The sequence below is a fragment of the Drosophila tropicalis genome, unplaced genomic scaffold, assembly GCF_018151085.1.
Source record: "Drosophila tropicalis isolate 14030-0801.00 unplaced genomic scaffold, ASM1815108v1 contig_859, whole genome shotgun sequence".
Lineage (NCBI taxonomy): Eukaryota > Metazoa > Arthropoda > Insecta > Diptera > Drosophilidae > Drosophila > Drosophila tropicalis.
Genome location: NW_027173353.1, coordinates 4,069,238 through 4,088,840, shown reverse-complemented (window position 1 = coordinate 4,088,840; position 19,603 = coordinate 4,069,238). Strand labels below are relative to the sequence as shown.

The 19,603-nt window shown below is 38.3% G+C and overlaps 2 protein-coding genes across 2 annotated transcripts; both read left to right on the top strand.

Moving 5' to 3' along the window:
- The first annotated feature begins 8 nt into the window (after positions 1-8).
- On the top strand, positions 9-3,547 carry LOC137581950 (uncharacterized). The gene is given in 6 exon segments (XM_068296366.1): positions 9-280; positions 365-548; positions 605-2,157; positions 2,212-2,252; positions 2,254-2,385; positions 2,452-3,547. Coding segments are annotated over 6 exon segments (2,955 nt in total). The 5' UTR covers positions 9-156; the 3' UTR covers positions 3,373-3,547.
- A 417-nt stretch (positions 3,548-3,964) lies between these two features.
- RhoGAP93B (MyTH4 and RhoGAP_KIAA1688 domain-containing protein RhoGAP93B) lies at positions 3,965-19,142 on the top strand. The gene is made up of 14 exons (XM_068296365.1): positions 3,965-4,619; positions 5,678-5,768; positions 13,301-13,701; positions 13,770-13,861; positions 13,925-14,120; positions 14,529-14,851; positions 14,919-16,011; positions 16,073-16,957; positions 17,017-17,160; positions 17,223-17,403; positions 17,471-17,587; positions 17,649-17,772; positions 17,843-17,997; positions 18,057-19,142. Exons 1-14 carry the CDS (start codon positions 4,600-4,602, stop codon positions 18,279-18,281), a joined length of 4,047 nt encoding a protein of 1,348 aa, XP_068152466.1. The 5' UTR covers positions 3,965-4,599; the 3' UTR covers positions 18,282-19,142.
- Positions 19,143-19,603: the final 461 nt, after the last annotated feature.

Here is a 19,603-nt window from a genome sequence, read left to right as displayed (position 1 = left end):
ATGTGACCCTCGCACTCACAACAAGTGTTTTTTTTTTCCGGCCGTGATAAGAAAGCGAATTTCATTGTTTCTTAATAATATTGCGCGCTTTGCAAAATATGCAGTTCTGGAGAATACAAGTTTATTGAATTTTAAACCGAAAACAATTTCAACATAATGCAAAAACAAGAGGAGATCCTGACACGGCTCAAGAAAATATTTGAGATATTTTTGCACGACAATTTTACAACAACTAATAATGTTTACTTTGAGAAGCTTATATCGCACTTACAGGCCGAGGGTAAGTTGTTCTTGGAGAGAGATTGCAGGGGGGGCCAAATAAATTATATTTAACCTTCTCTTTTCTATTTATTTACCTGGACAGATAATGCATTTGTGTTGCATGCTCCGTTTGTTATTGAATGGGTGGATAGATGCATAACTCTCGTGACCGAGGATATTAACAAAGTGCATCCAAAGGTAATATCCTTCATGCTTAATCTAAGTAGCTTTCTGGCGTCAAATGAATGGATGTTAATAAAACTGCGTGAACTGGATATTATGCACAGGTGAGAAAGATTAAATGATAGGTGGAATGAGTAAATCTATTTCTTATTCTTTGTAGAGTTGTGGCATTTCTGCAATCGAATGAAAGACACCAATTTAATCCGTCCATAAAACTGGGTGGCATTAGAGTGATGAAAGCCGTCTCCAACTACAGCATGGGTTTGGCGTTTCTACGTATGCAACGTGCTTGGACTTTGCTCATCCAATACTCAAACAATGATCACACTCTATATGTGGTACGTGAGGCACGCAAACTGCTCTACGAGATGTTGTATAAATTTTGCGATAAATTCCATGATCAAGCTGTCACCCTGGAGATTCTAAGTGAAATAATGAAACCGATTCACGACAATCTATATGAGAGTACAGATAATATGGAACGCATACATATCAGTGTCGATGATCACGATATATTGCATAAAATCTCATCAACATTAGACTTACTCACCTATATTCTGCAACAAAGTCTTGTCCTTGAGCATCGTACAAATTTGATTGCGCTGCTCAAGGAACATCACAATTTAGATTTCACCCTCTGGAAATTGTCTGATATGACACATAATACGTATTTTATGGAAAAGATTCTTACTTCCTTGAGTAGTTATTATTTTGCTTCTTTGGTGCATGAGAAACTCCTAAATCCAGAAGCGATAGAGCCAGTGGAACAATTTACTGAATTCGGTTCATCATTGTTTAATGTCATGAAATTCTGCATTAATCGCTTGGATGGTTTGAATTTTGTGAAAATGGCTGAGATCAATCATTTGCTCTGGAAGAAATTGGGAACTAGGGCACCCAAAGTAGTGATGATTGAAAACGAGCGAGTGGCTATTGAGAATCAATTGATATGCTTTCATATGCTGCCGCTGCTCTTCTCAATGAAATACGCTAAGATTATGAGTGCAGATTCGAAAGCAGATCTGTTCGATACATACATTATGAAACTATTGGAAATGTCCTGCGAGCAGACCTTACGAGTGTGCTACAATATGCGGGATACCTTTTTCACGCCAGATGGAGCAGTGAATAGCCATATTTCGCCAGATTTGGCCAACAAGTGTATACATAGTATACTATCACTGAAGCATGTCCTAGATCGAGAACAGGCGGTAACAGTGTGTCAAAGTTTACTTTATGTATTACGCGAAGTTGTTGCTTTAACGTCGACCAATCGCATGGAATCCGATGATTGTCACAGTGTAAGCAGTACAAGCAGCTCATACTTGGATATGTATCCGCGAGGAACTGAACTTGTTATCTCGGATCCCAAAGTTTTGCATTCCGTAATGGTAGGACTACGCATACTTATCGAGCAATTCAAGATAACGTGGAAGGAGTCCGTAGAGACCATTGGCCTAGTCAATTGTCTGGCTTTTGTGTTGGAAAATACCAATATGGATGCCCGGTGTACGGTTCAAGCCCTCAAGCTGGTTCAGTTGGCTGTGGAGCATTTTCTGTCGCCAAACATGGCTTTACTGGTGGATAATCTTCAAGGTTCCGCTTTGGTTTGCTTGGGACCAATTATAGTGAAGCGAATGCATGATACTACTTGGGAAGTACGTGATACTACCTTGGAACTGACCACATCAATAGCAAGCATATCGCGGAGCAGTAAGTTTTATCACTTTCTGTAAGCTATTCTGTATTATCAAAAAACATTTCCAGAATTTCCTGCATTTCAACAATTTCTTATTGATGCTAAGATACCCCCCCATTGTATATGAGATGGCAAAGAATGATTCAGAATCTTACGTACGGGCCTCGGCCTTTAAATGTCTTGCCAAAATGGTATCTATCAATGCATTGTGGGAGCACGGTCTTAGTCAAATGGATATGGTGGTAAGCTCGTAGTATTCTTTTGAATACCATGTGTATGATTTTAATATTTCTTTTTACTATCTTTAGGACCATCTATTATACGTTCTGTATCGAGAGAACGACGACATTGTACGTGCTGAAGCCATTGTTACCCTGACTATGATCTATGAACATCGCAAAATTCCGCCAAAGTACAAAAACACATTGTTCTCCACTCTCAACTACTGCGTGGTGGGTGACCACCATTGGGAGGTGAAGATAAATGCTCTATGCTTCTGGAAAATGGAGTTTCAGCGACAATTTGAAAATCAGGGAATGATTGACGGTGTCTTTCCCACCGTTACATTCTCAAAGGAGCACAAAAAGATCGTCACTCTCACTGAGAAAGAAATTCGACTGCGCATAGCAAAGATTTTTACTGAAGTTCAACAATATGGTTATTGGGGCATTGTCCTGAAATGTCTCAGAGAGGAATATGCCATGGAGGTCTTAAATGTTGTAGTAGGAGGTGTAAGAACATTTAATCAAAAGATGAAAAAGTACGAGGGTCTATTGAATGAACTTAATCTAAGATCCCCACAGCCACAGCCTTCAAATGATACGGGTACCTCATTTAGCTTTAACAACGAAACGTCGTCAAGCAGCCAAGAAGCTTCATCCATACATACCACGCCGACTCCCATAAATACTGATCAAGCGGACGAGGTTATTGAAACCATTCTCAATTCTCAAGATGTTCAACTTCTTGAAAAAGCTTTTGAAACTCAAATGCATATAAATGAAAGTGAGACTCCTGCCGAAAAGCGCCACATCGATGAATTTTACTACAAGCAATTTGCTCTTCCTACTAGCGAATGGATGGAGGAAATCAAGAAAATTGATTTGGAGCAACTTCTCAAGACCCAGGAGGAATGGGCCGAGTGTAAGGAGAATTTTGTGTCACTGCTAGATGATATTTTGATAGCAATCAAGCGCGATGATGAGAACCTGATATCAGATTGTTATTGAATTTAAATAATTGTTATTCCAAAAACAACGAATCCTTAAAATTTAATTTTCCGATACGATGTAATTATAAGTTCGGATACGGATTTCAAATTCAAATGCAGAAGCTGCCTAGAATTGTAAAAGCAAAATGAGTCAATGAAAAATATAAACTATTTTTGATAATTTTAAATGAAAATTTCAAATTTTAAATTTATTTCCGACTATTTCTGAATTGAGAACTGCTGGAGATCTTCCAAAGACGTTTTTTGAATTCAAAGAAAAAATTAAAAAATTAAATTAAAAATCCTAATTAAATTTAACCGTTAAAAACTGGCGTATAATTACAGTTTTTTCCAACACTAATTTTGGGCAGAAAAAATCTAGAAAATACCAGAAATAAACTTAACTTGTACTCTTTACGGCGAATATTTACTCCACGGCGAATATTGGTCCGATGTTGGCATCAGTCGTATGAGTTCGACTACTTTGTTCGATGTTGGTATCAATTGTTCGAAGCGAGAGGGCAAAAAGTAGCGGCGAATCGGCAAGAATTTACGGCACGGGCGAATTGGCGGCGAATTTTTTTGTTTTCACTCCCCGACCCCCGCTGCATTGTTGTTGTTTTTGTTTTCGAAGTGAGCGGTCGCGTTGCTGGTTTGTCGTCGTCTATAGTTAATAAAAAAAGTTAAAATAAAGTTAAAAATTGATAATAATCTCACCGCACACAGTAAACAATAAACAGTTGCGAATACGCGAACGGGATGAAAATTGTAGGCGACGCATTTGAATTATTTTAGTTAATTTATTGAAATTGAAGTTCCAGTGCAACAATATTGGATAAATAATTCAAATAATTAAGAAAAGTGCCAATGTCTTTAAATAAACGAAAATCCAATCGTAAATATGGCCTGTTATAAATGTGAAAGTGCAACAACGACAACGACAGCAACAACAATTGCACGCATATGAGCAGGCTGGGCGAAGCAGCAGGGGCAAGAAAAAGGAGTGCGAGTGCGAGAGTGTGTGTGTACAAAAAACGAAGAAGAAAAATCAATTTAATTGAAATTGTAACGAAAAAAAAATTAGGCAAAGAAAATTTGCAGCGAAATTTAAGTGAAAGATATAGATATACATACGTGGAAACGGGAGGCAGTCGGCGGCAGCAAGAGAAAACACACACGCCCCCACCCTCTTAGCCCAGCACCCCAAAACAGCGCTAGCCAAGTGTAATAAAGAGGAAAGAAGAAAATGAGTTCAAGTTGTGAAAGGTGTGTGCCGTTTCAGCAACAGCAATAGCAACAACAACAAAACCAAGCAGCAGCAATATGTTGAAATATTTTGTGAACACAAATTGTTTAAGCAACGCAACAACAACAAAAAATAGACTTTCTTGAATGCAAAAAAAGAAGGAAAAACCTCAATGCAATGAGTGGGAGGAGGGGGTTTTAGAGAGCGAGCGAGAGAGAAAGGAGTCACCGCCGCCTTTGACAGCTGCGTGTTGAGGGAGAGTCTGGCTGTTTGTGTGTGTGTGTGTGTGTGCGTCTGTGTCCATGCGTGTGCGTAAGGCACTCTCATGCATTTTCGCTGCGGCATTTTAGTTTGGCAACAAAATTTATGCATTTTTAGTTGTGTTTTTTTGTTTTATTTTCAAACTAATAAAATCGATTTTCTTGCAAGGCGCGGCAACAAGCATTTGCCTGCCAAAGGAGCGACAGAGAAAGAGCGAAAAACACCCTCTTTTCCTCTGTTTCTCTTTTGCTCTTAAATGTGTGTGTGTGTGTGTGTATGTGAGTGTGTTAAGGATTGCAATTTTCAAATAAGGAAAAACCGGAAAATGTTTGGTGACGAGCCCCAAAAAAAACCCTCTCTCTCTCTCTCTCTTCCTCTTTCTCTCATTTGAAAGAGAGAACCAAGCTTACGCACTAAGCAGAAAGCAAATTTGTTTAAGATTGGCTAAGATTTCGAATCGAATGAATGAAATGAAACATTGAATGAAGCATATAGTTCCGGTTGTTGTTGTTGTTTTTGCTCCTGCTGCTGTATTTACACAGATATGTACATATGTATGTATGTATGTATGTACATATGTGTAAGAGACAGCAGTGGAGATAGCATTCCTGAAATGCTTCTTCTTGGTTTTCGGGTTGCTGTTGCTCTTTTTTTTTTTTAGTTTTTTTTAAATTTAGAAACAATCTCACAGTTTTATGTCTTATTTATGTATGTCTATTCTCTTTGCTCTCTCTCTCTCTCTCTCTTCATCTACCAACTATATTTGCCTTTTTGGTCTTATTTATTTGTTTTTTTTTTTTCATTTCCCACATTACAGAATAGAATGGGTAGAAATTATCGAACCACGCACCAAGGAGCATATGTATGCCAATTTAACAACTGGCGAATGCGTTTGGGATCCACCAGAAGTAAGTTCTATTCGAATTAACAAATAATTTGCCATTTATCTATTAGCAAAGAATCTATATACCCTCCGTATACTGTTAATGGGTACAAAAACTATAAAAACAATTTAAAATAGGTCAATGACCCTAGTGGTGTTTTTTTTTTTCATTTCTATGTTAAATGAAATCATTTGTTTTCCTTGGTAAATTGGTCGTTTTAATTAATTCTGGGTCACTTGCTTATATTTCGCGCAATTTTTTTATTTCATTTGGCTTGCAAATTTATTGTTTATAGTGTTTTCTTCTTCTTCTTTGTACTCTGAATATGACCCACATCGTCAAGTGGCGTAACCGCGAAGGTCAATCATATTAAAATATATTCATTGGTATCAAAAAGAATTAGAATTTACAATTATTTGAAAGGAATGTATAGTATAAGTATAAATTTAAATCAAGATTAACTTTGGATGAGGTGAAATTTGAAAGAGTTTACATTTTTCAGAATAATTTTTAAAATTGGTCATGTTTTTGCTTTAAAAAATGTTCTCCTTTGAATTGTTTACGACGTATACCAATTGATCCCGGAGGTTTATAAGCCTAACTGAAAGCTGATGAAAATTGCACCCCATTAAAAGATTGTTTGTAGAAGGAGAATATAAACATTATTTAAATTGCATGGAATGTTTGCTCTTGGCGACAGCCCCTAAATGCGGCGTTCTATCAAAAAGGAAAGGCAAAAAAAAGGACTAGGTGTTGCGGGCTAATAACTTCAGTCTCGCCTGCCAAACTCAAAAAAATAAAAGGAAAAAGGCAAACACACACACACACACACAGAGGCAGACACAGAGAGACGAGTTTATCCCTTTGCCGACTTGCAGACGGAAGTAGTGAAAATTTCATTGATTTTATGACTGGCCTCGTTTCTCTACATGTATGTGTACGTGTGTGTCCTGCGTCCTTAATGAAAAGGTTTGCATGCACAAAGTAAATTGCAGTCTCTGGACGCTTATGGCTTGACTTCCCTTCTTCGGTATGCGCCATGCGCCGTCTATTTCAAGTCAGGATTTATATTGCTGCATTCAATATCTGAGTGTGTGTGTGTGTGTGTGTGCATTATCCTCTTCACTCTCACTCTTATTTGAGTCATGAGACCATGTGGCATGTGCCATGTGCTGCAGCTTACGAAACGAAGGCAAAAAGAGAGACAAAGAAAAAGAGAAGAAAACGAAAAAAAACCACAAGAAAAACCCCACAACATATTGAAATTCTCCGCTTGGCCATTCCCCTGATGACTCCTTAATCAATTTTATAATAATAACTCATAATTCATTATGTAATGAATAAGTTTTGGTGCCTTCAACGAACCATGAAAAAAACTGAAAGTTGAACAAATTCATAATGAAATTAACATTAAAAGAAAGAAGCTTAATTGAGAAGAATGGGTTAGTAATCGGGTATAAAAAGTAAATTCTGGCTAAATTTAATCTATTAAGTGAAATTTGTGGTAATTAGCAAGCAAGGATTCGACATCTGTGGTCAACAAAATGGACAGAACCATCTGATCTAACAGTCAATTCAAACGTGGTTGCGGACAATTCTCAGTAAGTGAGAATTAGTAGTTAGTTGGTCTAAATTAATATAACTTTTGTTTAAAAAATCGGAATTTCCCCCTTTTCACTTTAAGAAATCACAAAAGTATGAAGAAAACATGAAATTTATAAAGTGTCCTTTTACTTTTTCTCCTAACGGTGCTCGCCCTAAATTTTTAGTTTTCTGCTTGCAATTGTTGTTGCTCCCCCTCTGGTTTGGCTGGCTGCTTCTTGTTGGTCTCCTTTGGTGAATCCTTTCAGCTGCGCGCAATATAATCCATACAATTTATGCAGTGCAGCGTGCAACGACAAACTAACCAACCAAGCAACCGACCGTCCGTGCGTTCGAGCAACCACCCACACACTCAATCTCACCCTCATATCACTTTTACCCTTACGCTCTTCGTTTCCCTGTCTTTAAATTAGCAACTCTTTTTTTTGTTGTTGTTGTCGGTTTTTTGTTTTAATGACGTTGCCCCGTTGCTCATTCTGGTGTCACCCAGTCGAGCCAAGCCAAGCCAAGCCAGCGGCGGCGGCGGCGACAACAAATTGTGTTCCATTGTATGTACGTGATTTGAAATTTATGCACAGAGTTGGGACACTGTGTCTTCTACTCTTTTTCTTAACGCCCTCCGCCTCTCACCCTCTTGTGCACCATCGTACCATTTGCCAACCATGCTTTGTCATACTTTTTGCTTCTTTTATTTTGTGCTTTTTGCTCATTTGCCTTTGTAAAACTTCCGGTTAATATGAAAGACATAGGAAAACGAAACGATAAAGAAAAAAGAGGCGACCCCAAGAAGAAAAGTTACAAAACACGCATACAAGGGCGGTTAAGGGAGCTGAGCTTCAGCTGGGAAGAGGGGTGGTATGGAGGAGAGCCAAGGGAAAAGCGATAATATTCCCGTGTGTCCGCCGGCGTCAACAAATTCCCTCAAAAGTCAAGTAACCACCAGGAAGAGGCTCACCCAAAATGCCGCATACCTATGTACTCTCCTCTTTCTCCCTGTGTGTGAGTGTGTGTGTGTGTGTTTACCTTTATGCTACGCAATCGTCAAAAAATTTCAAATTGTTTTCGTTATATAGCTTTTTGGTGGCTCATGCTTGATGATGATCGCCCATTACCATGTTTGGGCCTCTAAGGTTTGGCTTTCGTTTGGTGTTCGGCTTGCGTTACTTCCTGTTTTTAGTAGCAAAATGTGTGCTTTTAGGTTACACCAACCAAAGACAGTGGCTTCGATTTCTTGGACTTCATTTGTGGGCAATTACAAAGGCAATTAAATAGCCATAAAAACTATTGTTAAGTGTTTTGATTCAAGAAACTTTTCAAATTTCATCCAACGTAACACAAAGCCAAGACCCATAAATCAGCTAAAAATGGTTAAGTATACAATAAACTTAAACGAAATTTATTTTCGTCAAATATATATGTATATAGACAAATATATATCTAGTGATGTAATTGATAAAGGAGTAATGGAAAAAGCACAGAAACAGGTAGAAGGAATCTTCATTTGTTAAAATTGAAATCTTTTAAAGAGAAAAAATGTGATAAAACTGCAAAAAAGAAGTAGAAAAGAAAATGCTTTAAGGTCCATTCTAAGTTTTAATTAAGGTTAAATCCTTCTTGGATAGTTATGTTTTTATCAGAGGTATGTATGTATGTATTTTGTTTTGAAGATCGGCCACTGATGAAAACAAACACTCATCACATACATAATCCCCTTAAGACTACTCTAAAAAGGGAACGAGATCTTGTACTCTTGAATTTGTAAACACATAATGTGATAAGCGATTTCTTTATGATGCAATTGACTTCTATTCCCCCCCTCCCCCAACTTCTTGGAGTGGTCTGTGCATAAGTTGGAGTAATTCTTTATGTACTACTTCCATACTTATGTATGTCTTTTATAAAGCAATAATTCAATCATTTTATATTGTCAATATTTTTCATTTTGATAAACTCGCCGTTGCAGTAGACAACAAACAACATTGTTTCCCTTTCAATTTCATTGAGTGGTTGAGATAGTCTCATCGTCAATATTCAGTAAACAAATAGAATAGATTTTTATTTTCATTTACATATAAATGACATGGTATAATAAAGACTTTAAAATACTCTTCTCTCTGCTAAATTTAAAAATGCAATTTTTATCTATTTTCCAATTATATATCTATGATAATGTATAAAGTTCATATATTCCATATGTTTAATTTACTAAAACTATAATGAAGGAAATCTTGATTACCAACAGAGAATTCTAGGGTACCTTTTATAGTTCCTTTAAGGCCATTTTTTATTGATATTTTTATTTATTCAGATTTTTTTTGTTTTCAGATTTTTGCGAATGATTCAATTTATTTGTTTTTGTTTTGCCCCCCTCCTTTATTTCTCCATGTCTTGTTATCGGTTTTTATGTTTGGTCAGAATTTCAATTTTTTTATTTTAGGTGCTCTCTGTTCTTTAATGTTGATGATGACCTAATTTATACGCACAACAGCAACAATTAAAGAAAAAGAAGAAACAAAAAGCAACACAAAACAAAAATATTTATGAACGGGAATAATTTTTCCCATTGTTGCTTTTTCGTTTTTGTTTTTTACAATATTTTTTTGTTGTCTATGGCTATTTTTAAATTTTGTTTGTCAATGATTCACCAATGGCCAAATGGTGGAATGGTCCATAACTGACCTCGTACAATAAATGAATTAGAAGAGGAGAGGAATGGGAAGAGCCAAAGATAAACTAAAAGGGACTTCGACTTTTGACTTCTGCTGCGGCTGCTGCTGCTGATTAGAAAGAAACATTAAGCCAGCCATTGAGAGTTGATTTCTCTTCTCCTCGACCCATATTCTGTGCTGATTAAAAACCGAACGCTAAATTGTTGTTCAATAAAGCTCCAAGAGCCAAGACAAATGAAAATCATGTGCTGGAGGGTATAATTAATGTCTATATAATGAAATAGAGACCAATCAATTATAAATAACTTTACGATTGGGGATTGAAAGTGATTCAAATTGCTCACTAAATTGAAGACTTTTCTGTGGAATGCTCTCAAAAATATCATTATTACAATGACATCTTTTTTTTAAGTCTCCTAAGCTATTTAATTTCATTGTAATTAAGGCTTTTGAATTGAAACTGATGAAATTTACTTAATTTATAAATGCTTTTCATTCGTTTCCCCATTCTCAGGCCAAAATAACTAATTTTAAATTATTAAACTGATTTTGTTTTTTATTGGGGTTGACAGAATGAAAAACTTAATTAAACATTGAATGTTTTTTATTTTCGAGTAACTTTCCTCAAGGAATATCTTCCTTCCTCTCGCAAGGCTATTAGAAAATGTTTCTTTGTGGCTTGTGAACGTTTTTAAACTGTTTCTAAAGATGATTGAAACCACATTCACCATCTGCTGCTTCAAAGAGAAGGAATCGTCCGTCTCGTCTCTCATCGACTTTTGTTAGTCGTATACGTAATAAACTTTTCAAAAATATTGCAAATACTAAAAATTATTTTTGACATCTTTAATCCCAGCAAAAGAAAAGAGTAAGAAAAAGCAAAGAAATATATGAGTTTGTCATAATCTTATGATGCTGTCCGCTCAGTGTGAATATTCTTCTTGGGTTTTTGTTTGAGTGATCTAATTTATGGGTTTCCATAGAATGGAGAAAATACGTTTCTCCCATCAAATTCAATAAGAGATAAATATGTAGGCCGTCGTCTCGCACTCATCTCTCTCTCTGTGTGTGTTCTGGTTTTTCTTTTGGATGATGATGATGATGAGATTGTTGTTGTATTTCCATAATTACAAAAAAATATTTGGAATATCTCGTACAAGGCCATAAATGAGGACGGTCGTTGGAGAAAAAAAAAACATTGAGTCGAGTTGTGAGATAGACCCACTTAGTGGGTGGGATGGCTCTCTGTCTGACTGACTGACTGCCTAACTGACAGTTGAAAGTGCTGCAAGGCAGCACCATAGTAGTAGCCTTGCCCCCCATTCCCACACGTCTCTGGTTGCGCCCACAAATTATGCAACATGCGAGGCGATGCGCTATAGAAGCTTGAAATGGAAATGGGGAAAATGTAAACCAGAAATGAAAAGCCAGCCAAGCTGAAAGCTTTCATTTGCAATTGGAAACTGGCCTGCTCTGCTCTGCCCTGGCCTGGTCGTTCATTGTTTTTGTTCTTGTTGTTGTTGTCGTTATCAGCCGCAACAAAAGCAACAAACAGCTGTTATAATGTCGCAGATTAAGACTCATGGACATGGGCATGGGTCAGGGCCTACGTATGTACATATGTATAGATATATTTCCCTTTCTGTGGTTTGCTTTTCCTGGGCAGCATTCAGACAAAAGTTCAAGGTCGCCAAGTGCTGCATTTTGTGCAGAAAATAACCCAGCTTTAGCCATGAGCGAAAGAAGGACAAACTCTAAAAGATAAAATGAGACAGATGCATCTAGGCACACGCGCCGCCGCCGCCACATCTTTTTCTCTCTCTCTGTCTCTCTCTTGTTGAGGGATAAGAAGAAGGTCATAGGGCGGAGATTTGTGTGGACAGGGCCAACATCCCACCTTCCCATCTCCCCACCTATTTGTTTGTCAAGCATTTTGTTGTACTTGACAGAAACAAAAACAAACAAACAAACACCGCCCTCAACCACAGCATCAGTTTATAAATAAATATACATAAAAGTACTTTTATTCTTGCTGATTAAAGCACAATTCAAAAAACAATTGTCTTGAATTTTCTCCAGTATTGTTGAGGGTTTTTGTTTTGTCTCATTGTTGGATCTCTGATATCAAAAAGTTCTGTTGAAAAACGCTCTGTGATGAGAAAACGTGCCAAAATCTTTTCATCTTGATATTTGAGATCAAACACATTTTTATCTTATTGAATTAGTAGGCAAAATGCAGTGGTTTAACCTAGATTAGAGGCGCCTCAAGAAAAAAATTACATAGAATATTAGAAGGTTATTGGAATAGGAGAAACTTTTGACCCCCTGATGCAATTCGTAATAATGAATTGCGTAGAGGAACAGAATGAATGGAAAGAACTTAATGTTTAAGAATTGATGTTTGAAAGAGAAAAACAATCCACAAATTTATATAATTTATGAAAACACTTGGACATAATATCAAAGAGAAAAGGTTCCTATTCTAACTTCTTAAAATATAAAACAGCAAACGTTGGGTCTGTATTTAGTTGGCCTGTTTTATAGTTGTTTAATCTTGATTGACCTTAAGGTCTATCAAGCTCACATATTACTATTCTTTAATTTATATATGTAGCTTTGGGTCAGTTTATGTTTAAGTTTAGTTTACGTTCTCAGTGCAGGAAGTTTCAAGAACCCAATAACGCCCTTAAGGATACGTCACGGTCCGTTTATATGGACTGTGGGCAGTAGATTCTGGTTAGACATTAAGTCGCAACTGCACAACAGATATGTACATGTACATATGTGTGGGTAGTTTATGTGCAATCATAATTTAATACTTGGTCGAGTTTCCATATATTTATATTTAGGTATATATCACATTATGGTGTATTTTGTGAGATCCACAACTGTGCTTTATCGTTTAGTATATGTATTACTCCTCACAGGGCCGGATTAAGCCAGCGCGGATTAAAATATCTCGAGATTTTAATGTAGATTGAAAGACATTATTCTAACATGAAATTTTCAAACACTCAAAGAATGGATTACATTAGAGCTTAATGAAACGAAATTTGCAAAACTTTTAAATTAAGTATTTGTTAAATGTAAATGAATGAACATTGATTAAACTTTTTAGTTATTAAAAATCTGATATGGCTAATCCGGCACTGACTCTCCATTTCCAGCTCTCAATCTCTCTTTCTCTAACGCCAAGAATGATTTACTCATTTTAATCTCTGTCTCTCTCTCTCTTTTTGTTTTTTGTCCCCGCGCCACGTGTTTTTTCCATGGAATTTTTTGCAGGATGTACCAATTAAGCGAACTGATTCGTCACAATGGTGGGAATTATTTGATACAAACACGCAACGTTTCTACTATTACAATGCGGCCACACAGAAGACCGTGTGGCATCGGCCGAGCAAGTGCGATATCATTCCACTGGCCAAATTGCAGACCCTCAAACAGAATACCGATCCCAGCGAGCGTAGAGAGCAGCAGACAACGCCCCAAAAGCAGCAAACAACGCAGTCTCAATCCCAAAATCCAAAGCAGTCCCAACATCAGCAGCCTTCACCTATATCGGGAGCGAATAAGAAAGGACGTGGTCAGCGTATTAGTGGAGGAAATGGTGCCATGGCCAGTTCGGAGGAAAAACTGGCCAGCAGTGAAATGATCTCTAGTCCGCGAGGGCGTCAAAGTTTTCGGTAAGGCCCCAACTTTTTGTTTATGCTACAATTTTTGTTTATATTTATTTACGGATTCTTTCTTACAGCGTTGGCACGGGTGACTCATCCCGTTCCATGGACTTGCAGCAGCAGCAACAGCAACAACAACAACAGGGCTATGCTTCTCGTCGCTCGCAAGGTAAAGTGAAGAAAAAAAAGAGGAAAAATTCCGATGACTCATCTGCTGACACTTTTTCAACAGATTCCTGCAATCATTACAAGGAGTCGGGAAAATCCAGCGATTCAAGCCTATCCAGTGCGCATGGCTATCGACGATTCAATGATGCGGGCAATGGTGGTATAGGTGGAACTGGAGCAGGAGCAGATGGAATGCGTCTGGGTTCCTTGCAAAAGCAGCAGCAACAACAACAGCACCGTGGTGGCAAGGACAATGGAGCGTAAGTTGAGCGAAATGTCATTGAATATGCTCCTAATGGTGAATGGTTTAAACACAATTTAAATAAGTATATAGAAAGCACTCAGATATAAGATTTCGGTTAGCAGAATATTGGAAACAAAAACTAACTAAATTTTGAAATGTTTTTGCTTGGAGATTCCAAGAAACTCTTAGGTTCTTTTTATGGTTTCGGTTATATCATAATTGGTATTGGGTTAAAGATTAAAGTTTGAAGGATAGGTAAATCTAAGATCCTGCACGCACTACTCATACATATGCTTAAGCACTCATTATATGGAGAACTCCGTTCATCATTAACGACAACCGCTTGTCTTTTCCTCTTTCTGTCTTCTCTCCACCTAATCGCGCTACTCCATACCATGCCATGATGTGATTTGGTTTTAATCAGCTTTGAAATGTTGCAAGAAAGCGCTAGCTCACATAGTTTACTACCGCATGGCTCCTCGTCCACGTCCTCATCGTACGTTGGTGGTAGTATTGGTGGTCATCCCCCACAGCTTTTGCCCAGCCACATGCAGGGCTATTGCTCATCCAAGTCATCTGATATAGCCTCACCAACACATTCGATACATACGCCGCAGGCGCAGAAGAAGAAAATGTCACCAGATGCTGGAGCACCGCCGCCAGCGCAATTTAATTATGCCCAGCAAAGGAACTCTCAACGCGGAACTACTGCCGGAGTCCCCGGAAAATCGTCGTATGCAGGCGGAGGTAAGTGTGTGAAGAATTCAAAATTTATATCGATACTTAATATGTGTATATTAAATTGACTTTTTAGATCGAGAGTATAAGGTATCATTGGCTCGCTCGGGCAGTTTCATGTCCTCTTCGATTAATCCATCAGCAGCTGGTCATCATAGCAAATCCTATCGCAAGAGCAGTGCCGAGGCCAATGGCGGCGGTGGAGCTGCCAGCGATGATTCCATGCATGAAAAGTATTTCAAGAGTGTAGAGAGTACGCCCCTATCGAGACGCCGTCACACCACCAATGCCACAAAGAGTGGTGGAGGAGGAGGAGGAGCCAGTGGTAGCAATACAGCCACCAGCACAGCGGGAAGTGGCAGCAGTAGCCATAAGAAACATTCGAGCGATTCGAGTCCCCAAAGCCCCATAAGTCCGCAAACAAAGAGCTCGCGTCAGGCAAAGACGAGTGCCACAAATACTATACATCAGCAACAGCATTCGCCACGGATGCCGGAGCCGCATAGCTTGGATCTGTTAAGTCTGGAGAGAATATCGTTGGGAGGGGGCAAGACTCAGGGACCCATTTCGCCAAGAGGTGGTGGTGATCTGGGCATGATGACGCATTCATCGCGAGGCTCCAATGATTCTGCTCGGCAGCATCAGCAGCGACAGAAGTCGAATAGCTCTACAGCCAATCGTTATGGTGGTCAAGGATCGCTGCGACACAGTGCCAGTTCGAGCCTAGACAAACGTAACTATTATCAGGGAGGGGAAAAGCGACGCTCCAAGCAGCAGCAGCAGCACCATCATCTACAGGCGGATAACAGCGATGTGGAGTACGATAACGGCAACACCTCTCCGTTGTATAGCAATTGGGATCAGGAGATGCCACATTTATTGCCACTCAAGCATTACATCATTGAGCAGGCCAAGCTGTCGGGTCGTTATGATTACAGGGGAAGTGGAGATCCTGGTGACTCGGATTCCTATCATTCGGATAGCCAATCGGAGCATTCGCTCTCAGGCCATGAGCCGGACAATGAGGACTCCGACGGCGGCTCAGATACACATGGTGGCTATCTGGAGCACAATTATGGAATGATTGAGGACTATGCCAATATGGGTGACAGTGTTTCATATTATGCTTATCAATATCCGCCATATGATCCAGCTGGAAGAGAAGATATGTAAGTCGAATATTCATTTGGTGTAGTCCCATTTGTTAATCATCATCTCTTCTTCTTTTAGATCCGACAATGTGGAGGCTGTTCTGGAAGGAATCGGTGGCAATAATGTAATGGATTCCTCTATAGCAGCAGCTGGGCCAAAACCAAAGCCACGCTATCAGATCTCATACTATGATACTGTTTCCCATAGTCCATCTTCCTCCACGACAGGACCATATCATAACCAGCATCAACATCAGCACCAGCAACAGCAGCAGCATCACCAGCAACAGCAGCAGCAACAACAACAGCAGCAACAACAACAACAACAGCAGCAGCAGCAGCAGCAGCTGTACTCGAATACACCTCTCCATTATACCAGTCATGGGCATGGGCATGGACAGTATGTCCAACCGCCAGCTCCTCCACATCAACAATTACATCTCGATCCCAATGATGCAAAGCAGAAACAATCGCAGACGCTACCCTCACCTAATAGACAAATCTCACGTCTTGTGGCCAAAGAAGATCAACAGCATCAGCAGCAGATGTCGGCGAATGCCGCTCCAGCTGCCAGTTTGTCGCGCGCTGCACATAAAATGAATCCCCCTTCGCTTAAGCCCACCATTCAACAAATCTTTCCGCCCAGCGAGCGGGCTCCAGCGGCTGCAAGCCATTTGGCTTGCATGAAGGAATGTGATATTGAAAAATTTGCCGCCGACAATCTGAATCTCCACTCCAAGGGAATATTTCGTAAGAAAGCATCAGTACAGGATATGCTTAGTTGGACAGCGGATCCGATAAGCCGGCCCATGCTGGCTCTCTCCCGCGACAAAACGGATAAGAAGACAGCCATTGAGCTATTCAAGTTGGTGCAAATCTATATGGGCGATCGTAAAGCTCGCATGGGCATGAGCCTAAATTCCGTGGCCATTGATATAATCACAGCATCCTTACCACAGCAGCAGTAAGTACAAAAAAACCAATTGATAACACTAACTAAATGTAAATTTGCTTCTGTAAAAGATTACGCGATGAGCTTTATGTTCAGTTGTGCCGTCAGACAACGGAGAATCCCAAGCGGGAGTCCCTAATACGTGGCTGGGAACTGATGGCCATTTGTTTGTCCTTCGTACCACCGTCACCCACATTTCAGCCAACACTGCTTAAGTGAGTAGTACTTATCTGAAGAAGGAAACATGGGACTTATCTTTTTTTGTTCTCTTCTATAGCTATGTGAATCGCCATCGTGATCCTTCGTTTGCCACCAGCTTTATGGAGGTTTGCAAATGGCCCATTCATGTGCAGATTTCGCATTATGCCACTGTCTGTTGTCGTCGTTTGGATCGCATTGGCAGCAGTGGACGTAAGTTGGCCAAGAAGCCAACTGAAGATGAGGTGGAACAGGCCAGGGTAAGTTCTCTACAATAGGTTTTTATCTGTGGATGTTTTAGCTGTAATCTGTAACTTGGTTTTCTAGCAACAAATCTTACGAAACAGTATGTTTGGAAATACGCTTGGTGAAGTTATGGACTTGCAAAAGGATAAGTTTCCATTTCGAAAGCTTCCCTGGATACAAACCACTCTCTCGGAACATGTAAGAGGAAGACGGTAGTGGGAAGAAATCCAAATTAAACTACTTTTAATCTATGACTTAGGTTCTCCTGCTTAATGGCAAACAAACGGAGGGCATATTTCGTGTCTCTGCCGATGTTGATGAGGTCAATTGCATGAAAAATCGCTTGGATCGGTGGGATGTTCCTGACTATAAGAATACAATGGGTAAAAAGTTGTCAGAAATGTTTTATCCATTCAGTTTATTAATACATAATATTTTCGTTGCCTTTTCTAGTTGATGCCCATGCTCCGGCTAGCCTGTTGAAATTATGGTACCGGGAGCTCTATGATCCCCTTATACCTGATGCCTATTATGAGGATTGTGTGAATACCGAAGATCCCGATAAAGCCAAAGAAATAGTTAATAAGTTGCCTGAAATTAATCAACTGGTGAGTAAAATTTTAAATAGTTAAATGAATTAAACATTAATTTTTACTTACCTGTTTAGGTCCTAACGTATTTAATACACTTCCTGCAACAATTCTCGAATTCAGAGGTAGTTAGCTGCACCAAGATGGATTCATCCAATCTGGCCATGGTGTTTGCTCCAAACTGTTTGAGATGCACTTCAGATGATCCCAAGGTGATACTGGAGAATGCACGCAAAGAGATGTCATTTATGCGCACACTCATCCAGCATATGGATACCACGCATGTGGCCAATTTGGTCTAATTTAAACCTATCCAACGTAACTTATCCAATTACCAACCAAATACCAAAACAAAGAAAAAGAAAAAAAATAACAAGAAAAACAAACATCTAACCTTAATCTTATAATCCTTTTCACTTTGTATTTGTATACAAAGAAGATAAAACTAATTTTGCTACTCGAATTTTTGTCTTACTAATTGCTACCAAAATTATTATGAACCTAGTTTATCTATTCATTAGTGAGAACAGAATTTCTGATTGAAATACTCAATATAACTATGTATATGCCAGGATTAAACTTTGGCGTGCTTTGTTCATATCCTTCTATTCATTTTTAATTTGTTTGTGAAACCAAAATGTGTAACTCAAATGTGTGCATGCCTCTAGATTAATGTTAATTTATTTTTTATGCATTTTAATTTATGATATATACTCACAAGCAACTCTCAAAAAAAACCTTGAACAACTAAAAGAAATAGCTATATATATATATATATATGTATTATGTACGTATATGACAGAAGAAAAATCTAAATCAAATGCAATAATATTCAAAATGAGGTCAATGAATAAGAAAACTGCTTAAAAAACAAAAAGAAAACTCTATATATAATATGATATATGCAGCAAAATAATGTAGTGCTATACAATTATTTATTCATATGAATTAAATCAATGCAAGAAAAAAACAAACAGCAAATGTTACAAATACAAGAAAATCAAATCTAATCAATATACAATATATGTATAAGTATGCTGGCCAAGAAAACGTGAAATGTATTTTCAAATTCGAAAGTGATCATCGAGTTGAGTGCGAGAGAGACAATTGATAAGAAATGAATAAAGTTATATTATATGTATAATTGAAAAATCACACCAAAACTGAAAAATCATACAGATATACAATTGCTAAATGATAGGGTGAGGGCCATGAAAAGAGCTTAATGCCTTATAGACAGACAACTAATAAATTCAAATGTATGTATGTTGGCTCTTCATATTTTCATTTCAAATAATTTATATTCAATTCTTGATTTGATAATTTCTAATAATTTAGTGTCACTTGACGAGCGCTTAAGCCACCTGCTCATTATCATTTCGTTGGTTGTGCGTAACCTCGTCAATATTTCTGAATTACAGGCATTTTTTTTAGCTATCATGCAGAAGCCAAACATTTGGACTTTCGATTTCATTATTTGTTGTATTTTTCCATTTATCAATAATAATCATTATTCATTTAGGTATATTCTTTTGCTGTACATTTAAAGCATGAAATTGGGTTTTCTGAGTTACCAAATGGCAGCTATTGCCTTGTCGTTTGGAGGTTAATAATACCCCGAAAT

Excerpts from the sequence above, each read along its gene's own strand:
- RhoGAP93B (XM_068296365.1), top strand. The coding sequence starts at position 4,600 with ATGAGTTCAAGTTGTGAAAG. Across the intron at positions 17,404-17,470 it reads ATGAGGTGGAACAGGCCAGG|CAACAAATCTTACGAAACAG; the intron begins GTAAGTTCTCTA and ends TTGGTTTTCTAG. Across the intron at positions 17,773-17,842 it reads TGACTATAAGAATACAATGG|TTGATGCCCATGCTCCGGCT; the intron begins GTAAAAAGTTGT and ends TGCCTTTTCTAG.